Raw genomic sequence first — 16,103 nt, forward strand, 5'->3', positions numbered from 1 at the left:
AGTGTAGTCAAGTGACGCCTTGAGCCATTTTTCTTCGCGGCACAAGTCATCGCCTATGAAGATGCGAGCACCCACCCTGGCAACGATGCGGAGAATAACTTCGTAGGAGTTGATGGCAACAAGGCCGTCTACAGTAGAAATTAGTCACTTTATGCTTTGCTTTTGCTTCAATTGGTTACTGTTGATAGGTATATACCATCACAATCTGGGATTTCAATTTTGAAGGCGTAATCCAGCTTAGAGATTATTCTGGGGATAATTCTCCCTGCACTATCGATCAGTAAAACTTTTTGTCATTCTTGAACAGTTCTGGAACTTCACCGATTGCGGGCGTTAATTTCTTTTGGATCGTTTCGGTATGTAAGTGAGAATTAGTGAGGATTGTTGTGTACCCCCCAACATGATCCTATATAACTTGCCCGTTAGTCTGTATTTTGTAAGAAGATCTCTGTGAGAGTAGAAAATACCGAAAATGTTGCTTCTAGAGCGTTAAGAGTCGATGCTGGCAGTTGTCGGAGCTCCTCCGCATACTTGGTTGAGAGAACAACCAGGTCTCCATCTGGTTTTAAGATTTTGTAGGCCGATGATTTATACTATGTTAATGTCAATACATACCATAACAAAGGTATACAGGGTTGGGCCTAACTTTAGCGTAGCCATCATAGATTACGAACGGGGCATGAGAATTGAAAAGCAAGCGACTGATGATGTTCGGCAGCCAAGGGCTCACAAACTTGATGGTTGAAACATTAACATTAGTCTTGTAGCTTGGTTTTGGAAGGAAAAGATAGCTGAAGAATATAAATGCCACATATTTCCAAACGGGGCCAATTTGCTCGTGGAGAGACCCTAAAACCTGAGAGATAGAGCGTGATGAATGTCATTGTGTTTTAGAATGCAACAGGGAGAAAGATCAAGTAAAAGGGGTGCAAATCACAAATATTAGCAGCACGGCGAGAGCAGATTTGTATATTCGAGGAAAGCCTTTCAGCGATTTCGGTTTATTACAGCTTCGTTTCTACTATGCACCATCCAAGGCTATATGGGCGTCAAATAAGTGTTTCCGGCATAGTAAATATAGAGTTGCGATAATTGATGTATAATATATTATATTATGCTTATTGGCAATTCGTGTACTACCCCTCTGGACAATAGCATGTCCCACCATCGCGGGCCTGCATTTTTGTACACCCTGGAGCTTGAATCATGAAGATAGTATTCGGTATCTGAGTATTTCAAATACAGACGCAAAAATACTTACATCGTTACTCTGACAGCGAGGCCACGGAAGTATTTTTCATAGCAGACCAAGAGAACGAATTCCATCATCAAATTAACCGCCTATCGATAAATAGGGTAGAGTTGTACTTTATAATTCGAAATCAAGGGACCAGAGCTTTAGCTGATAGTATTAGATATCCTTAACTTGTTTCCTTTTCTTTTGTTAAATGTATTCCTAGTTGCTTTCATGTAGCTCGTGCATCCTCTTATGCCGATCACCTCCAATATCTAAATAGAACTGAGCAACCCGAAAATGAATTTCATTTACAACTGTACCGACTATAATAGCCTATTAGACTGTCTATAGGAGCCGTGCTCTGACGGATTTTCATGGCCTCAAGCGCGGCTTCAAGACAACCAAGCCCTTCATATCTGGAAACAGAATTTTCTTGAAGAACCAATTCTTTGGGCGGCCCTCATTGTTCTTGGTTGTTATTTCATAATGAAGGAGGATGTGGCCGAGCATTAGGCGAATCTCATCTGCCGCCATATAGCGACCCGGGCTAAAGATTAAAGAGAGCTTTAGTAACTATACATGTGGTATTCAGGCGGTCTCAGGAATTGAACTTACCAAGTATGCCTCCCATCGCCGAATTGCAGATATTTGGTGTTTGTGGCTACGAATCGGAAGTCCTGTGGCTTGCCAGTTTGTTGTCCAAGTCGATAGAACTGATAGCCATCGAACTCGTGGGCATGAGGATAGAATTTTTCGTCAAACAAAACTGGGCATTAGGTGCAAAGACATAGGTGCCTTTAGGAAGCTTCAAGCCATTGCTGAATGTAAAATCCTTTGTGGCACATCTTGCTAGTGATCCTATAAGACGATGTGTCTTCAGCGTTGTGACTCTTCAACGACGAGGCTACCCAGATCAGTACTTACCTGAGTCAAGCGGGTAAAAGCGTTGGCATTCTTTGATAAAGCTATCAAGCTTGAGCATAGACTCTAGGCCATCCTTCTTCCACCCTCCATGATATTCAAATGCTTGCTGCACCTCGTGTCTCAACGGGTCCACATATTCGGACCGTGTGGCGAGTTCGAATAGACAGTGCACAAGGACCTGAGTTCACAAAAGATGAGTTTTGAATATCGAATGCATTAAATTGGCCCTCTAAAATCTCACCTGGGTTGTTGTGTGGATTGCCCCAAAGACAGCGGATGTAAGGGATCGAGCAATTTCAACCTCGTTATATTCACCCGGCTCATTTTCTTGTGTCCAGTGCCAAAGCCAGCTCATGATATCCTGGGCTCAACGTAAGCTAATGACCGCAAGATACTTGGTTATGTATTTGGAAAACTTACAGTTGCTTCGCCTCCGATCTGTAATTGTCGCCTCTCCATTTCGCTGAGAAATATCTTATCAAGCCGGTCCGATATCCGTGGGGCTTCGCAAAATTTGGCAATGAAACTCGAAACATCAAGTTAGCACTTGTGTATGGGTACCTATATCGGGGATGCCCATCCTAGGGACTTCCCGCATCGATACTGGAATGAGTCGGCCAAGGCACGCATTCAGCAAATTGTAACTCAATGGGATCCTGACGCCAGAATCCGTGGCATCATATTGGAGGAATGCTCATAGTTATGCGATATTATTATATCGGGGGCTAATTCGTGTCGGTAACTCCGCAAGACGAAGGCATACCTCGAGGATATGACCCTTGACGTACATTGGTCATATTCAACAGATCAAACAAAGAATACCAAGATTTCAACGGTGTCATAGGTTGATGAAGGCCACCGTACACAGGGAGTAAACATTACACAAACAATGTGCCACAGTCAAGAAAAGGTTTGCCTGGTATTGGCATACCCATTTAGGCAAGGGATTCCATTATCCGCTTTTCTTAGTGCGGCTCCACAACACGAGGGGAAGAAGTCATCGGGAGTCTAAGTAATTACGAAAGCAACTTCCGTTGATGCACAAAGAAGGGAGAAAAGGTCTTCGTACATATTCAAGCCGAATAGTTCATGAAATACCCGCCATACAACTATCGATGCTGATCAACGGGGTGCTACTAGCACTTAAAATATACAAATGAAGACGAGTTGGGGCCTTCTGACGTGGGGTCGAGATCAGCCGTAATTGAGTTAAATTACCCCAATTTTCTTCATCATGAGGGGTCTCTCCTCACCCCGCATAAATCTTCGACTGGGTCACTCTGGCTTTTCTTGAAAATGAGATTGACTTCCCGTACACATAGCACGCAATCTACCACCGAATGGACAGCATAGCCATTTATAGCGGGATCGGGCGTCCATCCGACATGTTCCCCACCTACGGGTGATGCGCCCGGGGGAGTTTTGCCTCGTCAGGATATTAGATGCAGGATCATCACCTTACCACGGGAAGGCGCCCGTGATGAAGAACTTATATATACCTAGGCGCAGAATACAAGGCTATAGTTTGCACATGTTTTAGATTTATCTCTATTCACTAAAAACACAGCAAGAGTAAGTCAATCTTATCTCCTCCCTCTGGTTACCCTTGAAAGGAGGATGTGTATGGTGTATAACTAATAATCGATTGCTTGTCGGATAGTGTCTAGCAACCTCGTTCCTCTTACCGTCATCAAGGGCGCTGGCCATGAGTTCATTCCCCTTCCACAGGGCGAGAACGCTACTACGGCCGACTTCCACTCTATCCGAACCAAGACCGAATCCCCGGCCCACTTTACGTCTGGATTTTATAAGATCGAGGCTGGGCCTCAAAGACCCGCGCATTATACGTTCGAGGAGACGAAATATGTTCTGAGTGGTCAGATCGACGTGTTGGTATGTTTTCTACTTCTTCATCGGCGTCTATAAATAGACGCGCTAAGGCCTTTTCGAAACTCGCACAATGTTAACGGGCATGGTATCCGCATAGGACGAAGCCACGGGAATCACTCACCACCTGGTTCCTGGTGATTTTGCTTTCTTCCATGTTGGATCCAAGGTCAAGGTTTGTCATACTCTATCCCACAAAGCCCCTCAATATTTTTTACGTGACTGACATATCTCTACTTTTTCAGTTCTCAACTAAGTCTCAAGGGTTTGCCTTTTACGCGGTGACTCGGCCGGTCCGAACCCCCCACCCCAACCTTCAAGGCCGGGAGGAAGACAAGGCAAGATTGTGAGAATTTCAAAGAGGAAGAAGCCCCATGACATGGCCAAATAAATCAAATAGACGGGTATAGAAGCTCGCTAGAATACATGCATAAGAATACAATAACAATCATCGCCTCCTCAAAAAATAAAAGAACATCTTCACCTTGCCTCGACGACGCCAGTTGCCGCAATCTCATCCATCAATAATGATGCACTAAGTGCAAGATCTTGAGATTCATCGTTCAATTTACCTTCTTTGACTACTAAAGCAAAAGCATCGCGCCAAAAGTTCCATCTTCCAACGCTAAATGTTGAACCGGTATAAAGAGGGCCAGCCCGAAATTTCTGCTCCATGCGGTGGCTTGTTCTCAGAGGAGGATGGGACATTGCATAAAATAGGCACGGGCCATAGTGATGTATCCAAAGAGCTGCCTCCGCGATGTGGCAGTTGTAGGATTCCGTTTCTTTGGAAATGTCTTGTTCAAGAACATCTCGCATAACCGTAACTGCCCACGAAGATCCCAGTATGCCGCTAGATGCAAGCCGGGCGAGAAAAGAAGTGAGGTTTAAATATTCAAGGGAGAGGTTCTTTGAGGGTTCTGGATGGTGGCTAACCGATTAGTTTAAAACTCTAAGGTGGGGGTTTGTAATGGAATTGACTGACCATTATACATTTCCCGTGCCGCCCAGATCACACTATCCAGAAGCAGGTGGAATGTTTCTGTCTAGAGTGAGGTACATTAAAAGAATGTCTTAGAGTCCCTGTTAATGGGATGGCATACCTCCAGCTTATTGATTAATTCGAGTTCGATGAATTGGTGAAATTGCTCTAAAAGTCGGACAAGGCGATCTTGCGATGTATGAGAGTAGGGGATTTGTCGAGCCACGCCCAAGATGATGGAACCAAATGCCCCCGCTGGGTATTCAGTGGGTTTGCCAGGAGCCTCAGGTATGAGGATCTTATAAATAAGTGTGACAGCCTCTTTAAGTGATAAAGATCTTTTCCGTGGCTCGAGATATCGACGAAGAATGCAGAATAGTTTCCAGTCTGAGTAGTTACCATATACCTCCTTCGCAACATGGTTGGTGTCACCTATATGAAGCTTGAAGAAAGTCATTGTGTGCCCTGAAAAAATATAAAGTCTGAAGGTGGGTCTGAAATTAAAGCAGGAAATCCGGAGATATAGATAATGATACAGATGGCGGTTGAGCCTCACTCATAAGCGCCCAGAGGAGGCTTAGCGGCTTCAGGAGGCTCATTGGCGGCTATAAAAGGTCTATAAACATGAATAGTCTCCGAGAATGAATGTGAAACACCCTACTGTTTGACAATGGATACAAGAGAGAAGTTGGAGGAAGCCATGAATTGGGCAGGCGACCAATCGATTTGAACATTGATATCGTCTCTTAAAAAGAGACAAGGTCTCAGAGCTGGAAATAGAACTACAAGCAGAGTCAAAGTCTCACCAGAAGATCTAATCCTAGGACAGTATTCCCTTTATTCATCCCAAGCGCCGCGCCTTATCACTTGCTGTACTCGATTGGGCTGCTGCCCCGTACAGTTTTTGATCACTTTCTCTAGTCTGCTTTATTCTAGTAATAGCTAGATTCTACTGAATCGTTCATAAGGGCTGAAAGACTGCTATGAATTGCATATAACTCGTCAGTAGAATGGGTATTGCAAGTAAGTGACACTTATCAGGCTACTTTCCATGTCCCCGCCTTGAATCTAGAATTTGCAATGGAGGCTAATGCGAGCAACATGCGTATTCTGAATCCATATCCAAATTACAGATAGGGATAAGGAGACCTATCACATGAAATGTTGGAGAGTATTAAGATATTGTGTTGCATGCGCCAAAGAGTACTACTACCTCTTGCCGAGGACACATCTCGACACACTGTTTCTTCCAAAGATTATATGCATGAAAACAACGATATACTTTCAATCGCGACAATAACGATTTGGTTATTCAAATATGATTTCACAAAGGGTACACTAGTCCTGGGTATTCAATTCACTCTAAAGGTCGAGGAATGTGGAAATCTGAAACAGAGACCATTGGGTAAACGGTGGAGATGTTATGGCCCCGCGCTAGCTAGAGATATCACCTAAGCGCCGATCTAATATTAGGCCCAGCTAAGATTAGACGGCCTCCCATAGCCAAGCGATTCTCACATTCTACTCGAAGTCAGTATCATAGTGATTATTGAATTGGCTCAAATTGTCCGAATGGCTGCCCCTGTGGGCGCATATTCGAAACATGGCGGTTCAGGAACATGAGACTGCAGTAGGGGAACACGGACTGGCCGAGAATAAAGCGTTTCAAGACCATTACTAAATCTTTGCCTGAGCCAATTGTGTTCAATGGAAAAGAATTCGATTTCATAGCTGCCGCTGGCGGACGCAAGAAGGATTCTACAATCACAAGGCTAGCGATTTCTGGGATGCTGTGGGTTGGAAGAGACTGGGGAGAGACAGATCGACTAGTAGAACCGGGTAGCAGCCAATCCGGGGTAGCCCGATCGCTACGTGCCAGTGGGTCGCCACCTGACGGGCATCGCAACCGGCGCCTGCATCATTTCAGTCGATTAAGCCAATGAATGAAGGCTTTGTAAGGTAGAGAATGTAGTCTGAACTTGACAGCTCATCAACGGACTCACACATCCTTATCGCGGTTGTTCGTGACTAAGAATGAATGTTATCCTTGTTCTCCGCGGCGGTCAACTTGAGACTGCGCCGAGAACCTCCGGGCTAGACAATTCGAATTGACCAATCCGCATAAGCTGTCGCCTAGTTAGCAAGAGCGCGTGACTCGTCGCTGGGTATGCGCGAGTGTTTGGAGATTGCTTCTTTAAAAAATATGAGCGGGGGAAGTGTTTGTAGGAGACCTACAGAACAGAGTTTAGCGGTGAAGCGGGGCAAGGCTCTCGTTCCGATTCGCGTCTTTCTCGTCGACTTCTTGAATGAAACGGTCCGCTCTGGTTCAACCAGGCCATATCTCTACCATAATACTTGCCCTTTCCTGGCGCAAAACTCGGGTAGAGGCCGAACCTCGTAGAAGAGCTCCGGTGAACAGTTGGAAAGTGACCTCAGGGGTCAGCCAACCAGATTCGTTGCTTTTCCTTGTTTTCCACGGCGGGGCCGTGGAGTCGGAGGGAATGAAGTCATGTCCCGAGCCTAGAGCGCGGTGCTGGTGAAATTGAGGTCATCGTCGAGGCTCGTAAGCTCTTTGTTGGGTAAATGTGGCACGGCCCTGGATCTCGATATCCCAGATTGACAGATTGGCTGATCTGCTTGGGGGAAAAGTGACTGGTGCGCAACCCCTCCCTGTACAATTGACTCGGCGGCGTGGCGTGGCGCCCGATATCATTGGACGACTCCACGGTTGGGCGAGGGGTCCAAGTAACAAAGTAAAAACGAAAGCTCGAGCTGGCTTTTGAGCTGTAAAACAGCTGGAAATTGCTGGAAAGAACCGTGTTCCACTGAGGGAGTCGATAGTCAAAAAACCCGGTAGCAAAGATCAGGGCCTGGCACAACAAAATAGTGGAGCCGGGCCCACTGTAGAGGCTTTTTGAAGGTGTTGACGATCTAAAGACCCACTTCGTTATTGATTCGATCCGTGACTTCATCGTTTCGGGTGTTGTTGGACGTGAGGCTGGTGCTGTTGTTGGATTCGTGTTGCATGAAAGTCGAACCTTTTTGGGACGCTGTTGCCCCTCTTTTTGCTTTTGGGCCTGATATTTAACCCCCTGGTCCTGCCCCTCTCTTTCTCTCAGCATTCCTTTCTCTGCCTCGATATCTCTCAACTTAGACCCTTTTTCACTCCTACTTGTCCAGGTATGTCGAAATTGGTTGGTTTCCATCGACTCTATCACTCACACCATCGTGCAGATATCAACCTTCCTACATTCACAATGACTGCCGGGCTCCCCTCCACCATGCGGGCCCTCCAGTACTCGGAGCCCAAGAAGCACAGCCTGGTCGAGGTCCCTCTGCCTAAGATACGTGAGAACGATGTTCTGGTATATTCTGACCCCACTTCAATAACATCGATTGGTAGCAGAAGCATCTCAAAACACCTTGCTAACCAGCAATTGAACCACAGATCAAGGTCAAGGCATGCGGTGTTTGCGGTACCGACCTTCACATTCACGGCGGCGAGTTCATTGCCAAGTTCCCTCTCATCCCCGGCCACGAGGTTGTCGGTGTTGTGGCTGCCCTCGGCCCTAAGGTCCAGGGCTTCGAGCTTGGAGATCGTGTCGTTGCCGATAACTCGGAGCTCTGCGGCACTTGCTTCTACTGCCGCCGTGGCGATGAGCTGTTCTGCGAGGACTTCCAGGCCCGGGGTGTGACCATGGCCGGAGGATTTGGCGAATACGTGAATGCCCCCGCTGGCCGTGTCTTCAAGATCAAGAACCTGTCCGATGTTGATGCCACCCTCCTCGAGCCCGCCTCCTGCGCCGCCCACGGCCTGGATAAGATTGCTCCCAAGATGGGTTCCTCGGCTCTGATCTTCGGTGCCGGTCCCACCGGTCTGGTGCTGGCCCAGCTGTTGCGCCAGAACGGTTGCTGCCGTGTCGTTGTTGCTGCCCCCGTTGGTCTGAAGATGGAGCTTGCCAAGAAGTTGGGTGCCGGTGATGAGTACATCGAGCTGTCGCGCCAGGATGCTTCCGCTCAGTATGCCAAGCTGAAGGCCGATAACCCCTACGGCTTCGACATTGTCGTCGAGGCTACCGGCAGCGTTAGCATCCTCGAGGACTCCATCAACTACTGCCGTCGTGGTGGTAAGCTTGTTGTCTATGGTGTGTACTCGGACGCAGCTCGCGTCTCGTGGCCTCCTTCTAAGATCTTTGGTGACGAGATTACCATCATTGGTTCATTCTCGGAGACTTACAAGTTCCCCGCCGCCGTCGACTACCTCGACTCCGGAAAGGTCAAGGTCGAGGGCATCGTCAACAAGGTGTACAAGATTGACCAGTGGGAAGAGTGCCTGGAGGCCATGCGCAACAAGAGTGCCATCAAGGCGGCCATTGTCTTCGACTAGATTTTTTGAATATTGGTCGGCGTCACGTTGCGATGCGACTGGAAAAATTTCACGATTTGATGAGATGCAAGCGTTTCATACCCGGATAGTCCTGTTGGCAAATTAGATGATTGTTTCATAGAACAATAAATTAAACTTGCCTTATTGAAAACTTGGATAACAACATGGTACATCGGTATTTGCGGGGGTGTGGGGGTATGATCCGGTTATATAGTACGACGTACTGTGTGAGGACCTTGCGCACTGCGCGACCACCAAGGTACTACTAGTGGAACTGTTATGACCATGTGACATTGCCTAATATGTATCATCGCATTCCGATTGCTTACCTTCACTCGGTCGCAACTCAGGTCCTAAACAGTCTTCAACCACACAGTGTAGGAAGCAGCAGTGTGGCTACAATTTGACGTACACTATGGGTTCCATAACTTTGGAGCTCCCAAAAATTGCATCCTACCAAATCGTCTTATATAATAACTCATCCAGAGTATGAGAAGATAATACCAGATACTATCAAGAAAAACATATCCATTTACAAAGACCTCTGTAAAGACACCATGTTGAAGCATTGTCCTCATTGGTCCGTGGCTTATCGATAAGCCAGCTATGCTCCACCACAGCCAAATCCCATCGCGAACCTCCAGCTCGACATCCAGCTCAATCCCCAATTCTTCAACCCCACAATGGTCAAGCCCCTCACATTCAAAGGCGACAAGCCTAAAAAGCGCAAGCAACGCGACCCCGATAGCGAAAAGACCCCGAAAACCCGCAAGGTCGAACCATCCGAAGCCGCAGAGAATGACGACAATCCACCCGAAGACCAGAGCTGGGTGTCCGCAGAAGCCGCGAGCGACATTGCCGGCCCTGTGGTACTAGTTCTCCCATCAGATGAGCCGACGTGTGTGGCGTGCGATGCAAATGGCAAGGTGTTTGCTAGTGTGTTGGAGAATCTGATCGAGGGGGATCCGTCGACGGCGGAGCCGCATGACGTGCGACAGGTGTGGATTGCGTCGAGGGTTGCGGGAACGGAGTCATTTACTTTCAAGGGACATCATGGAAAGTGAGTGAAATTGGTTACACCCTATACTCGGAGGACTGTGAGGCTAACTGATCGCGCCTTTATAGATACCTCTCCTGCGATAGCCACGGCCTTTTCAGCGCAGACACCGCCGCAGTGTCCCACTACGAATCATTCCTCGCAATTCCATCCCCCGACATTCCCGGCACATTCTCACTACAAACACGCGGCGGTGATGCCGAGTCATTCCTGTGCGTCAAGGAGAGCGCCAAAGCTACTGGTGGCGTTGAGATCCGGGGCGATGCGAGTGCAATCTCGTTCGATACGACGGTTCGCATCCGCATGCAGGCGCGATTCAAACCGCGACTGCGTGTCGCAAAGGAGACCAAGGCTTATGAGAAGATCAGTCGGAAGGAGTTGGAAGCGCTTGTGGGGAGAAAGTTGGATGAAGATGAGGTGCGGAGGTTAAGGAAGGCGAGACGGGAGGGGAATTTCCATGAGGAGATGCTTGATGTCAAGGTCAAGGGCAAGCATGATAAGTTTGCTTGAAAGGCCTGGCTTTATACTGGCTATTATATCCTGACTGACGGGTCCGGACGTGGAAGCCTGCGGGCTGGCTCGATCTACTTTTAGCCACCATTGCCGGTGCTTTCCCAGAGATAGCGGCGAGTTCATGATCAAACTCATTGATCGCGGCAAGCTTGGCGAGTCCTCGTTTGCAGCTCCCTAGCAATCTGTCGTCTTCGCTGACGGTCATGGGTGCGCAGTCTCTATCCCGTGAAATGAATAAATAAATACAGGCGCCCAGGCAGCTTTCTCGCTGTGCCCAAGCCAATCAACCAAATTATTTGTCTCTTTCACAGGATCATATAACGAGAGGGGAACCGCAATTTATGTTCCCCTCGAATGCCTTCCGAGGGTTACTTCCATGATCTCATACGGCGGTAATCGTGATTCACTGAATCGCCCCAGCGTAAGCAGGTCGCATGCGGACACTACCAAAGCGCCAGAAAGGTACAGAAGTGACAACCGGCCAGTATAAATGAAGGCCAATCATATTCCGTATCATGACTATCATAGCAGTAGCTCCTGCCGATGTTCGTAGCTGTTAGTAGCTGATGATTCAGGGTCTTTTAGTCTGGCCCTTCCTAGCCACCACCACGGGCTTCTGCCTTGCCCCACAAGCTCAGATATACAATAACCTGTTGTTTTATACCATAGGGCGACATAGAGATGTATTTATTTCCCGTGAAATATAGAAGACGAGTCCCAGCTCTAGAAAAGCTCAATGGATTCCGTTTCAAAGTTTGGCTCTTTCGACCAAGAGGTTAATTCTCATCTATGAAGGTAGGATAATACATTCGTCGTCAGAATTTGCACCGTTGCAACCTGACAGTACTACTAGCGGCCTATCTTCCCACCCGTCTTCAAGAGTCACGCCCACTCGTCGATTGCCGTTCGCAGTAGCCGAAATTGCAAAAACTCGCGTGACAAAGACAAACTCCTCATTTGCTTGAATGTCACGCTCCACGTCGCGAGTTATGACAGGTATAAGCGTCCTTTGGTGTGCTAAGTTCGTGTTCGCATCTGGCTTGAGCGCCTCGGCTTTCGTGGTATAACTTGCAGAGTCGGTTGTCAACCCGGAAGAAAGACCAGTGGCCCCTGCTACCGACAGCATCAAGATCGAATCCGATGTCTCCAATACACCTTCACTAGACCCAACCTTCAAATCTTGGCTCAATCTTTTGATTTCCGGGAGTCTTGTTCCATCTCGAGAGCACCGACTCGGTGAAGCAAAACCGCCCTCGACGGTGTGCAGGCTGCGGATAGCAGTATTGATTTTAACACGATGAACACGGACATGCCAACCCGGCCACATGTCTGTTGGTGGGATTAGAGTTGTGTGAACTTCTACTCCTCTGTCTCCCCAAGGGTACCATCGAACAGAGGCGGCTTGAACTTGAAATATACCAGCCTTTGTTTTCACAGAGACATCTGGGAAGGTTGGCTCCGAGCATTTCCATTTCACAGCCCAAGTCTCCGCACCGTCTCTGCTGAGGGCCAATGTACAATCAGGTGCCATCTGTTGGATGAGGGGTCCAGTGGGTACCGAGAAAGCAAATGTGGAGGAGTATTCGAATTTGGAGTACTTGGCCTGGGTTGCCTTCATCGGCCAAGCAACAAACTGTGCGGGTGACAGACAGAAGTGATGATTGCTCGCCGGGTGATTACTGACTATTTGTCGTGGTGCAGGCACAAGTCGTGCTTCGCGCAAATACGGATAGTCTTCTTCTTCGGCGGACCAAAATTCATCGTTTTGTGCGAGTGAAACCGCAATCAATGTCTTCAAACACCAGTAAGGAGACTGGGGTGAGTTATAGTCTTCGCACATAAACATGTTCCTGTAAGAAGGATATGAGCGGTGGCGGGGGAATTCGCAGAATCCATGTTCGACTCACGGGTAAAGCCATCCGATATTCAAAGTTCCATCTGAATGAAAAATGTCATTTGAGCGAGAGGCCCACCACCTGAGGTGTCGCAATAGGAATCCCTTGACTTGTCCAGGCCGTGACAGCTGCCATGGCATATCGGGTATAGGGCTGACTGCAAGTGCCGCAAAGAAGGCTCCACAGGAGAATCTGTATGTGAGTGATCGGCCAAATGGTATAGCAGCCCCTAAATGGTATATCGTCAGTAATTTATGCAAATATTTGAAAAGTTTCAAAGTGCGGAGAGTAATATACCATCAGAGTCAAAATAGGTCCAGAAAGACGCTCCAAAGTCTCGGGCCTGCTGTCGGTATCTTTCTGCTCTCTTTGGGTCCAAATCCTCGGCGAACTTCACATATAAGAGTTGACTGAACTGAATGGCAAAGCTTCCAGAATAATAGTCCACTTGGCGGCCCTTCCCAATTGCATCTCTCCGCCGCGTTCGCTCGAATTCGGCTGCTTCCTGTTCTTCCTCTTCCGTGGTCAGCCATGGACCATCGCCAGACCAACCATCGGAGAGGTAGAAAGAATCTAAAAGTTGCAAGTCGGCATTCATTTCATCGAGTACTTCAGCCGCGGGCACACCGCAGACTTTAATAAGTGCCAAGTTGACGAATACCCGGAACCATCGCCAATTGTTGTTTGGCATTGGCCTCCCATTGATGCCACGGAGCCAAGATGTGATGTTTCTTCGTGTCTTATCATCGCGACTATGAAAGAGTCTCTCTGGAGCACACAACAATGCATAGCTGATCACTTCCGCTTCAACCATGCGCTGGTGCTCGGTCTCCCCAATTGAGCCCCAATATTCGGGGTGGTCGGGGTCTGTCCCCGCAGTAAAGCCTTCGATCCATGGTCTGACGACTTCCTCGATGGCTTCATTCAAGTTCCCATCGGATGAATTATTTTCTGACGAAGAGGACTGAAACTGTAGAAGAGAAGCCACTGCCCAGAGTGGTCTGACGAATCCTTCTAGCTGCGCAGCACCTTCGTCGAAGTGAGCGCCAGTGGATACTGGAAGGCGGATGCGGGCACAGGAGCTCGAGAAATGTCTTGTTAAAGGTCGCAACAAAGCAAGGGCAGCAGTTGCTAGATCGTCGCGCGTACGAAACGGATTATCCGAGAAGCCAGTCAGAGGAGGCATCTTGAGAATTGTGTAAGATTTCCGTCTTGAATAATGTTGTTTGCCAGAAAAGTGTACATTAAATTCGCGAAAGACACTCGGCTTGCGGGGTGAGTCTCGGGCATCGGGCCAAGTCTCGGCCGACCATTAAGGCGATAACTACACCAGTGTAACATCGCTGAATCTCCACTCAAGTACCTTATATACACGCAGGATAGATATTTATTTCGTCCTCTTTGATCAACCTTCATTCTTTGGTTCTCACCAGAAGTACCAGCATCAGCATGTCTCTCACAAACAGCGCTGCGGATCATTCGAGTGAGAATTCCTCTCGGACCTTTAGTGATTCATATCGATCAATCAGTCCGACCATGACGGAAGCGAATAGCGAATCTGTGGGGGAAGAGGATGTTTTCAAAAGGACACAGCCGTTGGCAGTCCCGACGCCATCGAGCATCAGTGCACGCCTGCATGAACTATATGATGAGAATGTCACGGCCAAAATTATCCGTGCTGCAACCACATGTTTGGAGCATAATGTGAGCCATATTCCCATCGAAAAATTAGTTATATCATTCCTACCTTTTACTAATATTTGGACAGTACCCAATCACCCAGTACCCGGAGTATGTTCTGGAGTCAGGGCCCGATGCCGGAAAATACCTTCTTCGCGAGGCGGATTTCTGGACGTGTGGCTTCTTCCCCGGTTCAATTTACTCGCTTCTCGAGCGTTGGATCAAATATCCCCAAAGTGCAGGCAAAGGTGCCCAGTCAGCACTCGTCATTCAGAAGCTGCACGAACTGGGTGGAATCTGGTCAGAGCCGATCCACCACATGGGCTCTAGAACAGATACACACGATATGGCTTTCATTATTCAGCCATCAATGCGACCACGCTGGGAGGTCTTCCACGACGAAAGAGCTCTGACCACCATTCTCACCGCAGCAGACAGTCTATACACTCGCTATAGTCCAAGAATCGGTGCCATTCGGTCGTGGGATCAACTGACGCAGAAGGGTGTCAATATCACTTCCATGGATCACGATTTCCTGGTTATCATCGATTCTATGTGCAACTTAGATCTCCTTTACTATGCTGCTGCACACACCGGCCGCGATGAACTCTCCGTTGCTGCCACTCGCCACGCTCACAAACTTCTACGCACCCTTCTTCGCCACGAGACTGGGATCTACTCTCAGCGAAAAGGGTTTTCTGGGCCTTTGTTCAGCACCGTCCACGTTTCGAACTTCGATCCAAGTACCGGCGAGCTGAAGGAAGTTCGCACGGGTCAGGGTTACGCAAAGAACTCAACCTGGGCCCGCGGGCAAGCATGGGGAATTTTGGGCTATTCGCAGACATTCCAATGGACCGGAGAAAGCGAGTTCCTCACCGCAGCATGTGGACTGGCTGAGTACTTCCTGCTACGTCTGGAAATGTCACCTAGCTGTGTCGAGCGTAAGGCTTCTGATACTTCCGGAAAGACCTGTGGACGTTATGTGCCTCTTTGGGATTTTGATGCTCCTATCAACGAGGAGAATCCGCTTCGTGACTCTTCTGCCGGCGTCATTGCTGCGAATGGCCTCTTGGTACTGGCACAATGTCTCATCTCACGTGGAGATCATGCACAGGGTCAGAGATACCTCGATGCTGCTCTAACGATTGTTGAGGATACGCTTGCATTTTCTCTAGCTGAAGAAAAGGCTTCCATCCTGGTCTATGGAAGTAAGGTTTCGGTTGAAGATACCCGGCCTAATGAAACATTCGATGCAATCCTGAAGAACGCCACGGCAAACTTTAATGCATCTGACCATCGCCGCTACTGGGATCACGGACTTGTGTATGGTGATTATTATTTGATTGAATTTGGGAATCGGTTGTTGAGGATGGGGCTAGTGTAACTGAATTTATAGAACATCTGCGAAGGGGACTTTGTTTTATGTCTTTCAGCAAACTCGGATATATTTAGAATTCAGAATCATACTATAGTATCTAACCTATACTCTGAGGCATACAAAGTTATACGTAATTAGATTATTCAATGAACTTTTCGAAGAT

General features: G+C 48.0%; 6 protein-coding genes across 6 annotated transcripts, besides 1 other annotated feature; 4 read left to right on the top strand and 2 right to left on the bottom strand.

Annotated features, from left to right (window-relative positions):
* Positions 1-726: 726 nt before the first annotated feature.
* Positions 727-813: a sequence feature (Short protein (N7496_009642, KAJ5363929.1) was converted to a misc_feature.).
* A 796-nt stretch (positions 814-1,609) lies between these two features.
* N7496_009643 (cytochrome P450) lies at positions 1,610-2,620 on the bottom strand (the record flags this gene model as incomplete). The annotated part of the gene is made up of 5 exons (XM_056702556.1): positions 1,610-1,784; positions 1,853-2,003; positions 2,162-2,339; positions 2,403-2,522; positions 2,582-2,620. 5 exons carry the CDS (start codon positions 2,618-2,620, stop codon positions 1,610-1,612), a joined length of 663 nt encoding a protein of 220 aa, XP_056551556.1.
* Positions 2,621-3,823: 1,203 nt separating this feature from the next.
* Positions 3,824-4,398, top strand: N7496_009644 (ethanolamine utilization protein; the record flags this gene model as incomplete). Its single annotated transcript, XM_056702557.1, has 3 exons — positions 3,824-4,054; positions 4,149-4,223; positions 4,294-4,398. Coding segments are annotated over 3 exons (411 nt in total), but the record flags the coding sequence as incomplete, so codon positions are not given.
* Positions 4,399-8,287: 3,889 nt separating this feature from the next.
* On the top strand, positions 8,288-9,417 carry N7496_009645 (zinc-dependent alcohol dehydrogenase family protein; the record flags this gene model as incomplete). The annotated part of the gene is made up of 2 exons (XM_056702558.1): positions 8,288-8,395; positions 8,479-9,417. The coding sequence occupies 2 exons, from the start codon at positions 8,288-8,290 to the stop codon at positions 9,415-9,417; spliced, it is 1,047 nt and encodes a 348-aa protein (XP_056551558.1).
* A 683-nt stretch (positions 9,418-10,100) lies between these two features.
* On the top strand, positions 10,101-10,984 carry N7496_009646 (uncharacterized protein; the record flags this gene model as incomplete). The annotated part of the gene is made up of 2 exons (XM_056702559.1): positions 10,101-10,477; positions 10,543-10,984. The coding sequence occupies 2 exons, from the start codon at positions 10,101-10,103 to the stop codon at positions 10,982-10,984; spliced, it is 819 nt and encodes a 272-aa protein (XP_056551559.1).
* A 790-nt stretch (positions 10,985-11,774) lies between these two features.
* On the bottom strand, positions 11,775-14,068 carry N7496_009647 (glycoside hydrolase family 154 protein; the record flags this gene model as incomplete). The annotated part of the gene is made up of 3 exons (XM_056702560.1): positions 11,775-12,837; positions 12,895-13,111; positions 13,180-14,068. The coding sequence occupies 3 exons, from the start codon at positions 14,066-14,068 to the stop codon at positions 11,775-11,777; spliced, it is 2,169 nt and encodes a 722-aa protein (XP_056551560.1).
* Positions 14,069-14,418: 350 nt separating this feature from the next.
* N7496_009648 (glycoside hydrolase family 88 protein) lies at positions 14,419-15,946 on the top strand (the record flags this gene model as incomplete). The annotated part of the gene is made up of 2 exons (XM_056702561.1): positions 14,419-14,586; positions 14,651-15,946. 2 exons carry the CDS (start codon positions 14,419-14,421, stop codon positions 15,944-15,946), a joined length of 1,464 nt encoding a protein of 487 aa, XP_056551561.1.
* Positions 15,947-16,103: the final 157 nt, after the last annotated feature.

This window comes from Penicillium cataractarum (genome assembly GCF_028827025.1).
Source record: "Penicillium cataractarum strain IBT 29864 chromosome Unknown utg000008l, whole genome shotgun sequence".
Taxonomy (NCBI): domain Eukaryota; kingdom Fungi; phylum Ascomycota; class Eurotiomycetes; order Eurotiales; family Aspergillaceae; genus Penicillium; species Penicillium cataractarum.